The sequence below is a fragment of the Pezoporus wallicus genome, unplaced genomic scaffold, assembly GCF_028554395.1.
Source record: "Pezoporus wallicus isolate ANWC-B61680 ecotype Strahan unplaced genomic scaffold, APGP_CSIRO_Pwel_v1 contig_2384, whole genome shotgun sequence".
NCBI classification, from domain to species: domain Eukaryota; kingdom Metazoa; phylum Chordata; class Aves; order Psittaciformes; family Psittacidae; genus Pezoporus; species Pezoporus wallicus.
Window position 1 is genome coordinate 8,510,584 of NW_026640488.1, and position 18,774 is coordinate 8,529,357.

An 18,774-nucleotide genomic window follows, 5' to 3' on the forward strand; every position below is an offset into this window, starting at 1 on the left:
AGAGCACCAAGCTAACAGCTTTCCACGACATACTTTATGTTCCTCTTCCAGCAGTTTACTGTTTGTTTTATCCATCCATTTCGGTGTCTCTCACTGTTGTCTGTCTTGTTACTGACTCTCAGAAGCAGTATATTTCTCAATTACTTTGAAGCCTGATCCAAAATCTATTCAGTCTTCCCTCAATCTTTTACATAATTTGCTGTATGTTTATGTTCCTGTTCCACAGCAACACATCTAGAATAGACTAGAAATCATGAGTCTCTTACTACAGTAATTACAAGTACAGTGTAGCATATGGATTGGAGTCTCATTCTAGCATGCATAGTATTTGCATTTTCCAGATTGTCCCCAGGCTGAATCACTCATAAACTAGAGGGGTGGGGAATAAGAAGATGGAAAGGGAAAGGGAAAGGGAAAGGGAAAGGGAAAGGGAAAGGAAAGGAAAGGAAAGGAAAGGAAAGGAAAGGAAAGGAAAGGAAAGGAAAGGAAAGGAAAGGAAAGGAAAGGAAAGGAAAGGAAAGGAAAGGAAAGGAAAGAAAAGAAAAGAAAAGAAAAGAAAAGAAGAAAAAGGAAATTACAAGTGCAAAGAGAATTCAATTTTGAAGACAAAGCAGTGGTGTGAAAAAAGGGTGATTCACCCAAATTCCCATGAGAGCTGTAGAACAGAGCCAAAAAAAAAATGCATCTGTGACATCTAAGCTCCAGTTAGGAACAAAGCTACATAACCACAGCTTAATCTCTTTTAAGACTTGCATTAATGCCTGCCTTTTGCTTTCAACCATCCCTATAAAAGATTTTGCAACATTCTGTTGGAAGGAGGTATGTAAAGATACGCTGTGATATAGCATATAGTTGACGTATAAACTACTCTTCTTTTGATCTTTCCAAGCTGAAATTGCACTGTTTGGTTTTGTCTTTGGTTTTTATACCTCAGCTTCAGACCAGATTCATTGCTTTTGTGAGGAGAAGACATTAACGATCTTGAGAGTTTCATTTCCTAGATAAACAGAGAGGCATCAGTGTTGTGATATCATTTTGCCAAATGTCCCACACCACCTGAATTCCTTTCATGGTACACTGGAGGTTTGTAATATTTAGCACAGAAATCATTCTCCAATTTTATGCATTTAGTGCTTGTGACATAAAAGTGCACATTTTAAAGACAAAGTTGCCAGAATTGTTCTTCCCAGAAAAATACAAAAAAAAATGCTTTAAAATCATTCTGAAGCTGGAAGATGAACATGAACAGCTGCTAAATGTCCTTCAGGGCAGCCAAGTTTCATTTCAATTACCCTGCACAGTGCACTTCAGGTGCAGCACAGCATTTTCAAGTTTTATGTCTATCAGATATAAGCCTAACACAAAGTGTTATTTCCTCCCACATGTGATTGCCTCAGCATATCTAGTTGTATTTCTCTGCATCACCCCACCCCACCCCTTTTCTTTCACTGGTATCCTACTGCTTTAGAAGGGATGCAATATATGTCTACTTCATCTCTCACTGTCTGAGTTAAAGTAATACTGGCCTATACATTTATTCCTGCTTTCTTGTCTCTTAAACTTCCATGGCTGACCTTTGTCTGCGTCAAACTCATACGCTGTCCAGTCTTTGAAGGCTATGAAACCTTGATTAATCACTATAATACCCTGTCTAGCCTTTGAAATAACACCTTAGTTTAAAAACCAAGAACAAATAGTAAATATAGATCACCACTTCCATTGGTGCACTGGGTTGTTTGAAGACAGCTACAGAGAGGACGTTCCTGCTAAAAAAAGGTACAAGTGATGTAACATAGAAATGAAATATTAACAGAAAGGTGAATAACTATTTTTTTGTAATGATGGCATTATCCAGCTTATCTTAACACTATAATTTTTATGAGTTTTTTAGTATGTTTATGAACATGTTTTCCAGTGAATTAGGTGACATGAGGTTAAATGGGTGAGGATTTCAAGGTTTTCCTTAAGTAAATTTTACAAAATATTTTCTGAAAAGAAAATAATAGTCATGTCTACATGGCATTGCTAGACTGCTCCAGGCAGTAATCAGCTATTTTGGTATGGAGGCAGAGGTCTCTGTTTCCAACCCACCAGTCCTGAGAAGGACTGTGCTCACTAGGAGACTGGTCAGGATAATTTCACAGATAACTTCAGGATAACCACAGAAATAGGTACTGAAATACTTCTGATTCCATCAACATACATCTTTCATTTGGCAGAGTGATGCCCAGGATGGCTGCTTTTATTACCCTGTGCCACTAACCTGCAAAACTTGTCTCCTCTTCTGAGCACCTACTCAGAGCTCCTATGCCTTGGCTAACTGTATGATGGGAAGTGGTAAGTAGCAGCTTCCCAAGTAGCTCTCAGTTGTACCCAGCTGTGGAAGGACGTCTGCAGAATTTCAGGACAAAGCCAAGCATATATAGCACAGTCAGTCTCAGGGGCTGAATTGCAGCATGCTACCTTCAGCAAATGCTTTAAGTCATGCTCACGCACTAAGTTGTCCCATATTGCAGTATTTAGCATCCACATGTCCAGATTACTAAAACTGACTCCCAAGGTCACACTGCCAGGACCAAGCAGATATACCCACTGTAACACAAACAGGCAAGCACAGCAAAAGATGCCAAACTTTTGCCCATTTTCACTGGTGTTTTAGATGAATGGAGTTTATGGGTTTGTTTTCCTGTGATTTCAAAAAGCCAATAGCTACAGCCAGCTGGGGGACAGAACAAAAGAGACAGAATAAGAACTGTATGGTAAAAAAAGTGCAGAGATGCACATTGTTTTCCACAGGCATCACGTAGAATGCCAAGTACTTGTGATCACATCATATTTTCCGATACCTTTTTTTTAAGAGTCTGGTTATTGTTGCTTTTATTCAGAGTGTGTCAACTTTTGGATTAATTCCTTTCTGAATGGAAATTGTTGGTGAAACTTTCAGTTGTCTGCAGTCTGCTCTGCTTTAGCCTCAGTTACAAACTGATTTCATGCCATTTTGCTCCAGAGTGCATCAGATGCACAGAGCTAAAATTCCTGCATATACATGTAATGCAGGGGCCTAAGTTCTCATCCAGATTCATGGCAATGTTTCATGAGCATCTATGTATGTGTCCACCTAAAGAGATATGGACAGGACAAGCCCTTTCTCTTTCCCAGCTTTGGAGTGGTTTTCTTTTAAACTGGGAGTGGGGTTTACAATGTTTTTGGTTTTAGTCTAAAGGCTGAAAACTGAGACCGTAAGTGTTCCCTATGTGAAATAACAGCTATTTTGTTCTAAATTTCTGGGGAGCAGAAATTGTTTATCCAGGATTAGGAAATAGTTTTTATAATACCAATGTTTTTACTCTGAAATAATGTTTAACTCTTGGTGGTTGGTTTTAGGATGCTTGAAGGTTTCTGCTTGGGGGTTTTCAGGGATAGTTTTGATGCTGCTTTCCATTTTTCTGATTTGCAAAGTCAACCTGTTTTTTTTTTTTGAAATCAAAAAGTTAAGAATGTTGTCAGTAAGGTACATAAGTCATCTAATAGCCATGTTGGAGTTTGGTGTCTCTAAATGCCAGAGCATAGAAAATCATGCCCATAGGTTGGCATGATTGCCATAGTTCCTCTGAAACCTTGCTCTCACATGCACTTCGTAGAGCCTAGCCATGCTAGGTGAATAATATCTTACTTGATGTTTATCAGGAAACAGCTTAATTTTTAGAGCCATGAAGTACTTGCAGCTCAACTGAGTTTTGGTTGCTCAGACCTGTAGCATCAAACTTGTATACTCCAGATAGAATCAACTCGGTTGGAAAAGACCTTTAAGATCATCAAGTCCAGCCATTGCCCCAGGACTGCCAAGATCACCACTAAAATGGTTCCATCTGTTTTAGTATTAAAGTATTAATGATGAAATGTAGTGGCATTTTCTTCTTCCTCTGTTATGTAAATTTGATCAGAAGTAAATTGATTTTTGTCCCTTTTTCTTTACAAAATGAAGAGTGTCCTTACTAAAGAATAAAGAAAATCTTTACTAAATGAAGAGCACCTTAATATTTAAGCACTGTATTCACTATTCAGAAAATAAGCCAGGTTTTGCAGGGGGGTTACTTCTGACTGATGGCCTGTTTTACTCACAGAGCCTTCTTTAAATTTTCATCCTGGGTGTTTTAAAACAAGACACAATAATATCTTGGTTGCATTGCAGGAAGACTATTGGTAGGCATTCTAAATACATGTTATGATTTTATTTTCAACATACTCTGCTTTCGCACAGTGAGATTCCAGGTAGAAAAGTCTGCCATGTTATCTAATCCCAGTTATCATCATACTGAGAAGGCCACCACTATCACTGTGAGAGGGGTCAGTACAGAATGATGTGTCATTTTCACATACCCATTACTTAAAATGCCCTTTTTGCCTCATTTATTTCCAGGAATCATTCTTTCACTTGCCTTCTTACTGCTTTCCAGGTGTGGATGTGTGGAGGTGGCATGTTTGATGTTCCATGCTCTCGAGTTGGGCATATCTACAGGAAGTATGTCCCATATAAAGTCCCTTCTGGAACCAGCCTAGCACGGGTAAGTAATTTGGTCTTGCTGTTTTTTGTATTCATTCACCATCACTCTCCTCATTCCCCATGAACTAGTTTCCAGTAAACCATTAAAATGGAAAATGGAATGGGTTTCTATATTTCTGAAATGAGATGTGTAATTGCTGAAGTTATGCTGCCTTCCAGAGATAAAATTGCCGAGAATAAAATGGAAACTTAAAAATACAGGGTTGGACATCTCAACATAGAAGCATGTTTCATGCTGAGAAACATTTCATAACCCAGGAATAACCTAAGGCTTATAGTTCTCGAATTGCACAGTGTTCCCAGTCATAGTTTATACAAGCAGGACCAATTTGAATGCACATTTTCTATTGGTCAATGGAACAGGCAGAGTATCACAGAAGAGATGTTTTCTGAGACAAAAGGACTGAGTAACAGTGATTTGAGTGATTGCCTAATTATTGTGTAAAACCTGGTTGTGGAATACAGCCAGCTTAGAGCCTTGTGAGTGAGAAATCGCAAGACCTCTAGACATTTCTGAAGGACAACTGAACACATCCATATCCATGATGTGCTCAAGAGAAAATGTTCTGCAACTTTCTGGAGATGTTCACGGGATGTCAAAAGATGAGAGACAAATGGCACAGAGGTAGCTTCCGGGCAGATACTAGTATTTATTCATGCTTGAGTTTAATCTTTTCTGTTTCAAAGGTTTGGGGTGTTTTTTTATAAAATGGCATTAGTATTAAAATCTGCATATTGCCATAGGGTAATATTTTATGAATCATATTTTTTTCTCAATAATGAAAATGTGGTATGAATAACAGAATAAATCTCTTGCTTTAAGGGGAAGATATTCTTGGTTTCAGCACCACAGGACAAGGCTTGCTGTAGTAACTGGAGCAGAGGAAAGAGGCTGCCTGCGCTGCCTGCCTGACAGCTAGCTAGATAGAAAGGATTTACCTTAAAAGCACACCAGTGCAGGCAGTGTGACAGCACAATACAGTAATGGTATTAGTGGTGGCATTAGTGATAGGGACAAAAGCTGTATTGACTGAATTGTGAGATTAAAATCTTCCCCCAACATAGCTCTGTGTAATATCAGAGTTTCCCCATCCAGATTTTTGGACTGGGTGAAAGAAACTGCTTCATTTATGGTATCCCTTGCAAAAATCACACACTACTTGAAATAAATCTAAAACTCAGTCTCTATTTTTCTCTATTACACACAAAGTATCCCATTAGAGAATATGCTGTCTTGTGCATTATCTGCAGGAGCAAAATACAATCATTTCTATTTGTACTACTAGCATCTAGTGCAGTTCAATGCTTAACTAGCTTTTGTGGAGGCACTGTGAGTACTTAGAACCATCAGGTAGCCACAGCCTGCAGCCTCCCTGTAGTATTTAATTTAGCTTGATTTCAATGAATCTGTAATTAAATATTACCAAAAAACATTCCTAGCTTTAAAAATTAATTCTTTGCCCATGCACAGAGTGACTGTATCTTGTGGGAAAAGATGTAGTTTGCTGGTAGAGAGTGTCTTGTCCTTTCCATTCAGAAAATAGATATTTTTTTATATGTTGTTGGGCTCCAAAACATGATGCTTAGGTAAATTTCTGGCATATATTTATCACTGAAAGGAAATTCTAAGGTTCCCAGCTTCTTCCTAATACAATATTCTGAATCAAATAATTGATGTTAGGATACATTGCATCAAAGCTGCCAAGAGCATAAGATCTGTATGTTTTAGTGTTTGGGGCTATATCTCAGTAACTAGCCAAGGAAGAGAGAGCGAATTTGGTCCCTGACTCATCAAATTGTGTGTCATTTTAAAACTAAAAATACTCTCTTTTCCTCATCCAAGCCAGAAAGGGAAAAGAAAGGACATACTAATCATGTGTCAGTCCCTTTGATACAGACAGCCTGTAAAGTGCCCTAAATGTAGCTGTTAGCTGAAATAATACTACAGGAGTACACAGAAAAGTGGCTGGATATTTCAGCTATCTTTGCATTATCCTTCAAATATTATCTTACATCCTGAAAGGTTATAGTCTAGCCTTATGAGTATTTTATCTAAAACTTCCCTCCTGTTCAAGACTATAATGAATAACACACTCAAGAATATCTGGAAGTATTATTCCTGCTGCCAAAAGCAATACTTTTCACTACTATGTAGTTTCCACAAAGGTTTTTACTAAATCCTTTTCCATCTTCTGTATGTAAAGGAGGATGCTGGAGGTGCAGTTCATAAGGGAATGAGCCCTATGAAGCCCTGTTGTGATTGTATAAATGATCGCAAGAGCCCCTTCATTAACCTTGTACAGATACTGTGTTAAAGAATGACAGATACTCCTATTCTATCCCAGAGCAGCAGCATGAAGGATATGGTGACTAGTGTTACAAAGAGGATAGAGCTTTTAGACAAATTCAGGCATAGCCCAAATCACGCCATGGGTTTCCTTTCAAGCTTTGTCAGTTTATGTTTGCCCTTAAAAATAATGCTTAAGGTGAGCATTTTACCTTCTCTGGGGATTTCACCTTTCTATTATATTTTATCAATAAGTTTCAACCCAGTTTCAACCAGCTACATAATACCTAATAGATGTAGATATATTTTTAAAGAGCTGTGACCTGGCATGAGGGTCATATATGCTTTATTAAAGGAGAGACTTGTCAAAAACTCTGTTCTGCCTCCCCATCAATAACTAGCCATTAGTGTACCACACACAGCAGTATGTATCATAACATCAATTTTCTATGTCCTTTTCATCATATTTCTTACCTTCTTACCTGTCACTCAAGACCTGCAAAGCCTGCATGTAGTTTTTGCTGACACATACCCCATTAATTGAAAAACATCTTATGAAATCCTGTCAGTAGAACTGTTTGGTGGCACAGAAAAAGGTAAAGGAAGATGTAAACATGCATAGTAGATTTATAAAACAGAATGTGACGGCCAAATGCAGATAAAAAAGCTGAATATTTTTGTGTGGAGACATTTTAAGATGTTTCTGCTTGCCAAATGCAGTCAGTCTCCAATTTACAGGTAATTGGGCATCAAGATTAATGGGCATGCAGATGTCAACAGTGACTCCACATTATGATGTGGAAGCACCACATAATTTTTCATTCATTCCAAACCTGTCAACCTCTGCGCAAAACTGCAGTGACTAATAACTTATTTTCTCTGTTTACATTAGGTAAGACATACAGAAAGCAAACCCCAAAATCTTGAAGTCCTATGCAAGGTGTTGCCCTATTAAAAACTTCGAATTATGTTACTGGTATTCTTGACTTTTGCTTCCTTTTTAACTATTCTAGCTAAGCCATTTTCTTTTAGCCAGTTACCTATGAAATTAGACTTTAAAATCTTTAAATCAGTACCTTTTTCTTGTAGGTGTATCTTAGTTTGTTATTTATTTTATCGAGTTTCCCACTGCAGGGAAGAATTTCTATTTGTGATTCTATAAAAGCCATAAGAAATCTACCAAAGCTCACTGATCCACAGGATATGCAGAGATGAACTCAGAAATTCAAAATAAGGAAGGAGTTCTTTACTGTGAGGGTGGTGAGGCATTGGAACAGGTTGTCCAGAGAAGTGATAAATGCTCCATCCCTGGCAGTGTTCAAGGGCAGGTTGGACAGAACCTTGGGTGAGGTGTCCCTGTCCATGGCAGGGGGGTTGGAACTGGGTTATCTTAAGGCCCTTTCCAAACCAAACCATTCTATGATTCTACAGAAATCTGTTTTATTTGCAGGTATTTTACGCAGCATTTTAGTATTAACTATGGAACATTAGAGCATTAGGCCTTTCTGAAGGGAAGGGCAATCCCACTGAAGTTCAAGTCTGGATGCTAACCCAGCAGTGTGGTGAACCCTAAGCTTAAGCTGAACTCCTCCCTGCACACCAGCACACAGGATCCCAGAGCACAGTGATCCTCTGACCAAGCAGGCACAAGCACGATTACATGTGCCTCATTACACAGTGTCACTGAATTGGAATTCGCACAAGTTTGGGTTCAGGAATTCAGCTGATAAAGTTGGGTTTAAATTCCCACCTGCACCATTTGTTCAGCCTTTTCATGCCGCTTCAAAAAGGATCTTCAAAAAAATTGCTGTAGTTATACCACCCGGTGCTGTAACCATATTTGCATTTGGACAGAACTTCCTTTAATATCATGACCAATTTGGTCTTCTTTATTTTCTTCCCAGCTGCAGATAATGTTTGGGATTTTCTTAAAGGAGCCCATGAACACTTTTTTTTTCAGCTTCCAGGCAAGTTAAAGAGCCAAGCAGAATCAGTTAGGTAATGGCTATGTTTTGTCGTGACTGGGGTGCAAACCAATAGACGTGGCGTGCTGTTAAGCACTGCTGGCACTTTCCCAGTCACTCTGTAACACAAAAGACTGTAGCACAAAGTCAGTTGTGATTCAGCAGGCACAGTAAGCAGTTGAAACATCATCTGAGAATAAGTAAATTATTCAGGAATCAAGCAAGAATCACCTTCTTGCAACAGTGCAGCTATGACATAATAATTATCATGATTATACAATACAGCTTTTAAGTTTCCATTATTTTTTATTTAACAGATTTCTAAATTCATTTTTAAAACTAATTAAACCAAAACCTCAAACTTACCAAAGAAAATCTTTGCATTAATGTCTTCTAATCCTTGAATACAAGAAAGTCAAAGTAATTTTTAAAATGTATTTTTTTATATTTTCTCCAATCTGAATAGAAGTTTTGCTTTTGAGATAATAAATGCAACAGAACAGGCAGCTTAGCTATCCAAAAGGAATACAAAGAAGATGGAGAGCTATAATAACAATAACAAAATCAAAGCGGTGGTATCTGCTTTGCAGGATTCATTCAGTAGGCTAGCCCTGGAACCCAAGTTACATGGCTAAAGAAATCTATTTCGAATCAAACCCATGAACTCTCTTCCAGGCCCAGCTGCAGAGATTGGCTGTGGTCTGTATGTGCCCCCAGAGTATGGGTCTGTAAAACAAGCACAGCAGTAGCCAACAAATCTATGAAGATGCTGTTACACTGTCACTCTGCTTTTTGCAGCTTCCCTGCAACCAGCCTACAGAGACCCATGGCTGAAAGCTGTGGGCTGGCAGCATCCTTCCAGGGACTGTGCAAGTCCCTGCCCTCCCAGCCCTGCAGGCTGGCCTCAAGTGGGCCAGTGAGCAGAGATGGTCTTTAGTCAGTGGGCTGGGGTTTTTGCTTTATTTCACTTTTTTCCAAAGTGTACCCCATTGGGGTTTTGTTTGTTTGTTTGTTTTTGCAGTGGAGATGAAAACCTGTACAGAAAGAATGAAAACCTGGCTGCTTGCAGATTACATCTGTGGAATTTCAGTTCTAGGTATTTGCACAGTACAGGCTGAGAATAACTAGTCTCTTGCTTCTCTGCCAGCTGTGCTAACTCTTACAGGATTTATTTAAACACACCACCAGCTTTGTCACCTAGCTAGCATACTCTCTTCTATGGAGAAGCATTCCTTTTATGCCTGCAGACATCTCTTTATTTTGTCTGGGGGTTGTTTTTTTAACACAAAAACAGTCTATTACTGGAATGAGACCCAGTTAAGTTTTAAACAAAGTTAAGTGTAAAGGACCAAAATACAGTGCCCAAGAGGGGGAAAGATGGACAAACACTAGTACTGTCTAAATTAAAAGGGAGTTAGGCAAGAAGGGGAAAGGGATGAAAATCCCCATTTAGACTTAATTGATGTGGGCAGCTTACATATTGAGACCTGAACGTCACAAAGCTGTAACTGGTGTCCAGGAAATGTTGTATTGTGCTTTCACTGCAGAAATACAATGAAATGATAGATGATTTTGTTCCAACACTGATGGTAGGACCTTTGCATGAAATTGTGAGGGTCCCATTTTTCTCCATGTGAGTGCTCCAGAATTTTGTACCCTGCTGCCTCTGTCATATTAATCTATACTTGTCGGATAGGTTCTTCCAGTCATACTTTGTTCTCCTCCTCCATGATGATTGATAGTTACATCATGCTACCTGTATTCCAGAGAAACATAAAATATGGTTGTCTTGGCTGGCTGGATCCCTATGTGCTTTTTAAATACATTTTATGTAAAATAAATTGTCTATTCTATTCCTTCCAGCCAGATGAAATTCATCTGCTTCCAGAAGTAAGCAGGACACACATTTTCATGTAGCAACACTGTGCTTCACAAAATAAACAATAAGAGAAATAAATTAGGAAGATTATGTAGATGAGGTAAATGTAACCCCCCTGGAATTTTACTAGGAAGGAAAAGAGATTAATGTGTCAGTTGTTGCAGAGAATGTTGTGTTATTTTTGGCAAGTAAACAGTTATATCCTCTCTGGTTTACAACTGAAATACAGTCAGGCTTCAGACGTGCTGTGGTGATTCATATTTGATTGGTATAATTGAAAGTGATTTTTGATGTTCTGGCTGATGAGAGAAATTACTATCATAATAGGAAAGACTACACCAGCTGGTGACATCCAGCTTCCTGGAGGACGTTCAGATTAAATGTTCTGACAACAGGAACTTGTTACAGGATCCAAACGTTCCTGTAATAGTTTAATATTGACAAAAGTAAAGTCTGTGGATTGCAGTCAAGATTAGTTTCATGTAAACAGTGAGACAGGCACAAAAGCAGAAAAAAAAGGTCATGCAGGTGAAAGACAGATTGTGCAGGTGAAAATAAGCCAATAATAGCACCATTGCACTGCTTTAGTGCCACAAGATAATAAAAATCTACTTTAGAACATCTGGAAAAACCGAAAACAGGAATTATAACTGCTGCATCTGGAATGTCAATTGGAAAAGGCACAGCTGGAGGATGGAGCTGTGCAGGCTTGCAATGCATAACAGAGTCTCTCTCTTGCTGTCACTGCAAGCCAGCATGCCAGTAACAGTTATGAAATGTGGAACTACCCTCTCATGTTAGAGACCCATCTAGTTAAACCTTGTTTAGAGGGAATATTTATGAATCTGTCCTTTTACATGTCCCTGCTTCACTCCGCTTTTCCATTCTCATGGCCAGCATCTACTTTCTTCTCACTGCATTTATTTGAGTAATATCATGTCTCTTGAAAATGACAGATGATCTTACACACTTAAAAAGAAAGGACAGTCATTTGATCAGAGAGATGTATCTTCCCTGCTCGCTGAAGAAAATGAAAGGGACAAAATGGTCCATGAAAAATATCCTCTTTTCAAGTGGAGAAGTCCGCATTTATCTCTCTCTCTCTCCAGTCAAGTTGATTTAAAGTCTTTTATTGAGGTCCAGTGTGCTGGTTTTAGCTGGAGTAGAGTTAATTATCTTCACAGTAGTTTGTGCAAGGCTATATTTTGGATTTGTGCTGAAAACAGTGTTGATAATACTGGTAATTTGTTGAAAAATGTTTTCATTATTGCTCAGCACTGCTTACACAGAGTCAAGGCCTTTTCTGCTTCTCACCCCACTCCACCAGTGAGGAGACTGCAGATGCGTAAGAAGTTGGGAGGGGACAGAGCTGGGACAGCTGATCCTAATTGACCAGAGGATATTCCATATCATATGGTGTCATGCTCAGCATATAAAGCTGGAGGAAGAAGGAAAGGGGGGATGTCTGGGGTGATGGCTTTTGTCTTCCTGAGTAACCATTACACATGATGGATCCCTGCTCTCCTGAAGGTGGCTGAACCCCTGCCTGCCCATGGGAAGCAGTGAATGAATTCCTGGTTTGCTTTGCTTACACGCACTGCTTTTGCTTTACCTGTTAAGCTGACATTACCTCAACCCATGAGTCTTCTCACCTTCACCCTTCAATTCTTTCCCCCATTGAACCTAGGGTGAGGTAAGGGGGAGAGGGCCACGTGGTGCCTAATTGCAAGCTGTCCTGGGTTCAGCAGTAGCAGTCATTTTTTCTCCTTCTTAGTAGCTGGTGCAGTGCTGTGGTTTTGACTTTCAGCCTGGGAACAGTGCTGATAACACCAATGGTTTTACTTGCTGCTCAGTACTGTTTACCCTGACCAAGGACTTTGTGAGCCTCATGCTCTGCCAGGGAGGAGGGGAAGCTGGGAGGAAGCAGAGACAGGACACCTGACCCAAACTAGCCAAAGAGGTATTCCATACCACAGCACGTCATGCCCAGGATGTAAACTGGGGGCAGTTGCCCAGAAGGGGGAGTGCACTGCTCAGGTCTGCCTGGGTATCAATCGGCGGGTTGTAAGCCGTTGTATTCTCTTCCCTTGTTATTTCCCTTATTATTATTATTATTGGTGGTAGCAGCAGTGGTTTGCGTTATACCTTAGTTACTGGACTGCTCTTATCTCAACCTGTGGGAGTTACATTCTTTTGGTTCTTCTCTCCATCCCTCTAGGAGCTGGGGGGAGGAAGGGGGGAGAATGCGAGAGTGGCTGTGTGGTGCTGAGTTACGGGCTGGGCTTAAACCACGACACCAGCTGATGTTAAGCCATGACATCCAGGTATCAATGACATTGTAACTTACTGTCTTGTAGACTATTGCCAAGTGAAAATACAAAACAAAATCACAGTCTTCATTGTGTGAGTTCATGCAAATTTAAAGAGTACTTGTCTAAATGTAAGTCCAACAGTAAAAGATTTACTGGAGAGTAAAATCGTAACACAAAGTGGCACAAAACTTGATTACTTCAAGAATACGTGCATAGGCAACTGATGGCAGCTGATGAGTCAGTGTTAGTGTGCTTGCCATCCCTCCTGTATGCATCTCACAGCTTTTTGGTGACAACTCTCACACCCTGACATACAGAAATATGCATCTACTGAAATACTATTGAGCCTTATTCAGTCTTGTACAGAAATTTTTCACTGAAAATACAAGAGAGAGAACAAATTATCATTGGTCTGTCATGGATAGGTCCTGAGAAACATCTTGGATACTCATCTAGAATCCCTGTGATTTCCTTACATTGTGTGTCAGTCATGTAACTGATTAATATTGAACTTCATTTAATTGCTCCTATTTAATTTTTTTTTTCCTTTATATCTATTTAAAGACCAGGGTAGGCAATCTGGACATCTGTAACCTTGCAATGAATTTGACAACCAAGCTAAGCTACTGCAGTTTTCAGCTGTAAAAATGTTTCATTTTTCCTTTCCATATGTGTATATATGAGGTGTTCAGACTGAATCTAGGCAAGTGTGATTAACCACAAAGATATCCCAAAACTACTTCTTCGTATTGATGAAGATATTTGAGAAACTGGTGTTTAAAAGAATTTTCTTTTGAAGATTACGTACAAACAGAAATCAAGAAGATTCAAATCTAACTCTTTATTTTGTTCTAAACTCATTGTAGATTAGATTTACTGTGAGGCTGAGGGGTACTTAAATGATGCTATAAAACATTCACAAAATGCCACCTAATTTGGTAGTCTCTTAAACTCCTTCGACCTGTGTGTTCTGCAGCACCATACACACACAGAGAATAATGTCCTAACAAAGTCAAACTGCTTAGCACCTGTTTTTCAGCTAGAGCCTGTCAAAATTTGGTAGCTATTCATAACCATTCCCACTTCTGGGGTTTAATATGTTGACATGCTCAGATTGTGTCTAGCCTCACCTAAGGCTCAGGTATGGAGGAAGTGACTGTCCTCCTTTCTCCACCATGTCGAACATTCACCCAACTTGTGGGAAAGGCAACTCTGTGAGACTCATAAAGAACTTGAATTCAGATCCTTACCTTACAGTAAGTCACTTGATCAGTAGGCCTTGAAGTATTCAGAGATCAGCACTCTCGTTTTGGTTGGGGTCCTCTGCCTTTCTGTTGTGATGAATAAAAGACAAGCAGTTCACTGACATTTGGAGAGAAGAGTTATGTTCCTAGGAGGTTCTTCACATTGGGTGACTTTTCATGCTGTTAGACAGCAACAGAACAGGGATCTTACAGCGTACAAGAGCTCACTCATTTCATCTTGGACGGCCTGTGTTTTTACTCCAGGAACATGCTAGATTAGCATGTTCTAAATGGGAATGTAAATGATGTTTGCCTTTATTGTGCAAGGTTGCACCAGTCTAGCTTTTGGGACAGCAGCTCTCCCTGACTATGTTCAGTTCAAATACAGGGATTAACTGCAATTTGAAGTTTTGCTATTAGTCTGTACATGTTTATGTTAAAAGTAAGTGTGATTACAGGACTTGTATAGTGATAATAAGGATAAGAAACCCCTGCTAACTGAAATCAACAAATATCTTTAAAACCAAAGTGTTTCTATGCTAAGTACTTGCTTCCTGGTAACTGGTAACTTCAGAAAGAGCTTCCCACTATTCCAGGACAGAAAGTTCCTTGCAGTCATGTTCGTAAATAGTATGGAAATTTAGAGCTAGGAAATCAAGAGTTTGTATTTTTAAAAGGGAACGTATTGAAATTCAAAGGGTTGCCTCATAAGGGTTCAGTTTATGACAGCAGTGTATAAACAGGCTAAGAATAATATATAGGTTCATTACAGGATCTGGCAAGGTCTGGGAAGGTTTTTAGCATGCCATGGAGAAAATGGTCTTTGAAGAACTGGAGAACAAAGTTTTAAATAGATTTGTCTAAAGTGTCTTACCTTATAGTTGGGGAATGGTGGGAAGAACAGATTTATATTTTTCTTAATGTCTTTTTGATGGGTTTACACACACACAAAAATGATAAAGCAATTGTTGGAAAACAAAGAAGTTTTGACTGGTGAATGAGAATTTTGAGCTAATGACCAGGTATGGTATAAAGATTTCTGTTGGACTCCTCTTTTATTCAGTTATAATAATCTAAAGCAGAAAGCAGTTCTTTTAGTTCAGCCAAATAATTAAAAAGAACACTCCAGCAGAGCCTGCTCTTGGTATTGATGGGGTAAATTGCTGCTAGAGTTACTCTAAATTTTTCTTTCCTAAGAGAATGTTTTTACTATATTTTTACCATATAGTTCTTTTTATAGTGTTTTACAGTATGTTTTTTAAATATTAAAATACCACTGTCAGATAAATTACAATGAACGTTAACTTTATGTGGAGCACGAGCCATTTTTGAATAAGGCTATAAATGTTGTTAATTCTTACACTGCTTTAATTTTACTTGCTCTGTCCCTGAAGGTTTTACCATATACCAGAAAGAAATCACAGAGAAACTTATCTTGCGGTGTCAGCTAGAAGTACTTCATTTGTTCTGTATCTTGCTGTCATTGTATTCAGATAAGCCTTATTAGTTCAGAGACATTTAGTTTGCATGGATTAATAAAATTCAGGAAAGGAATTTTCAAATGAATCTCAAAAGCAAATCAGAGTACGAATCAGGCTTACTTAGATGCAGAGGATGTTCTGAGAAGAAACATTACCTTATGTTGATGATAATCAGATGTATATTGTCCTCCAGCTTATTACAGAGTGAATCTCTGCATTTTGCAGTTAGTGTTCTATAAAAAGAATATTACAAAACTTGATTATCTTGTTTTTACAAACAAAGCAATAAGAGCACCCTAGTTTCTCAATATGATCCACTGAGATGTTGTTCTGTTGGTGGGATAAGAAGTTATTGGGCAGCTGTGGAAATGCAGAATAGACTAAGCCTGTACTCCACTACAACATCTGCATATGAATTTGTGTGGATTGAGTTGTAAGAAGAATTTTAAAAGCAAAAAGAATACGGAAAAATTTGCCCCCAGCCTTTTCATACTCTATAATGTTAAATACCAATAAAATATATCTCTTTAGTCTCATCTACTCAGGATTTTTCCTTATGTCTTTTTTTATTATTATTTTATGTTATAATTTGTGACAGCTAATTTAAATAATTATTATTTGAATAAGTTCTTATGCAACAAAATAGGTAATTCTCTTTCCTGTAAAATGCAATCAGAAATAAACTTTGTGGGTCATAAGCCAGAACTGGCTTTCATGGAACAGAAATAGTCTTATATAGGTCTACAGTATTACTGCAGAAAGCCACACGTTGCCATATCTATTCCATGAGCTGCTTCGCTTCAGGTCAGCTCCACTTCAGGGTTATGTGCTATGCTTTTGCACGTACTTATTATCACACCAACACAGCAAAGCTTCCAGTCCCAAGGTAGTGCAAAACCAGCTGTGAGATAGGACAGAGCAAGCTCCTGGCTGTTTGCCCCCATACGTATGCATGTAAGACCTGACCTTAAAGCTTAGGTAGGAATTGCTAGCTGATTAAGCAGTATGATGACAGCTGAAAGTTCAGATGCCTTTCAAATGCAAAGTTCAATAAATCAGGAGTAATTTGAACCATTCAAGCACATTAGGAGGTTCTGAACTAACAGGAAAAAAAGCATGGGTACCAATGTGAACAGCTGAAAAAAAACTTATGTTCAACATCCATCATTAATCAAAAACCCATGTGAAAATCCATTAAAAAAATGTGAATGAAAATAATTTGTTCAACAGACAGAAGACCATATCATATAGAGTCAGCAGGAAAGCAATGTACTTAATACTCTGTAGTATTTGCTTAACACTGTGATGAAGATAACATACATTTACCAGTATTTTTCCATGGTTTAAGACTGAGAAATTAGACCAACTAAGCTTAAAAATTGCGTGGGCCACTGAATTTCCTTTTTTAATTCTCACCATTAGAAACAGCATTCACTAAAACCAGGAAAAAATTAATTGTTGCTTTTTTTCTACTGCACAGAACCTGAAGCGTGTGGCAGAGACTTGGATGGATGAGTTCGCAGAGTACATTTACCAGCGACGGCCTGAGTATAGACATCTCTCCACTGGTGATATCTCTGCCCAGAAGGAACTTCGCAAGCACCTGAAATGTAAAGATTTCAAGTGGTTCATGGCTGCAGTGGCTTGGGATGTCCCCAAATACTACCCTCCTGTGGAGCCTCCACCTGCTGCCTGGGGAGAGGTAAGGAACACACAAATTGGATCAAATTTAAGTCTAACATTTTACATTGCAGAAAATTAAAGTTATGAAACAAGATTTAGTTCCTATGATAAATAGCGTTATTAAGGGAGTTCACAGTGGTTGGAACTAGCCATTAAAATGAGAAAACATCATGTCCTAGCACTATGCTGTCCCTTTTATAATTCATTACAATTTTGTGTGTACAGGCCATAAGATGCATGGACAATGAACACATGAATGGGGGAAAGAATGTGTAGCACTCATTATTGCATGTCACAAGACGATTTTAGATGTTGAAAATCACCTTAGTAAAAAGGAGCTCTGAAGTCAACACTATTTTTATGTGTCCACTTTCATACCTCCTCCTGTTCTTACTAGGACAATTGTATGTAGGGAGAGTTAGGTTTGCTCTGTTTTGCTCACATGTGCAAGTGTGACAATCGAAGTCTGGATACTTTTCCTTTAAAAGAACTGGTTTTGCTCAGCTTTTCATCTGCATTCTATACGTACTGTCATGACTGAGTACCAGTAGCAGACAAACAAAATTTCTCATTTGGGGGATGAGGGAGGGGGGAGACCACCAAAGAGAAGCCAGAATCTGAGCATCACTCCAGAGTAGGGGCAAGCAAACAGCCTGATGGAGCTCTCCACCTGTGATCAAAGATGTTCTTCATTCAGTCCTCTCTGAAGAGGAAAGCTGTAGCACATCTTGCTTTGACAGTTTGTTTTGTGTAGAAGAAATGAAAACACAAATAGTGCAGGGACAGAAAATTACTTCCATAGCTCTGCTGAAATCTGCAGTAGCCTTTTACCCCAAGGAGCTACAGTTCATTCACTCCATGGAAATTTGGCACTGCAGAGGGTTTTTGCCTCTCAATTCATTAAGGTTTATAAGGAAGGCTTTGCTTTTTCAGTGTATTGTGCTACTTTTAAAAACATCATAGGAATATCTGTACCGTGAATTCTGGCCTTCTCTGCTTTTGCTGGAGGTATTCTTGGGGCTGAAGTTGAAACTTTGACCAAAACATTTGGTAAGACTCCTCACACCTGTGCGTATCCACAGTAGTCAAGGCTGGACCATGCAGGGGGTTTCTATACAGGTGCTTCTACTGTTCTCCAGAATATCTTTTTTAAAAAGCAAATTACCTCATCCCAAATTTAATAATAGCTCCCTGTGGTAGTAGCAGTCCTTAAGTCCTCTTTGTAAGCTACCAATTACAGATGTTCAAAGGAAATTCAGTTTGTGTCTTACTGTTTGCTACTTTTTGTCAATAATGAATTCCTTTGCTGTTAAAGTTGTTTTTACCTTTTACCTTTGCCACTGTCCACACTTTATGGGAT

The 18,774-nt window shown here is 38.8% G+C and overlaps 1 protein-coding gene across 1 annotated transcript in view; it reads left to right on the forward strand.

Moving 5' to 3' along the window:
* The window catches only part of GALNTL6 (polypeptide N-acetylgalactosaminyltransferase like 6), a 464,021-nt gene that overhangs the window by 426,147 nt on the left and 19,100 nt on the right, over nt 1-18,774 (forward strand). The window contains exons 8-9 of the mRNA XM_057419062.1: nt 4,458-4,565; nt 17,212-17,433. Coding sequence (XP_057275045.1) covers nt 4,458-4,565; nt 17,212-17,433 — 330 coding nt within the window. The remainder of the gene's footprint in view (nt 1-4,457; nt 4,566-17,211; nt 17,434-18,774) is intronic.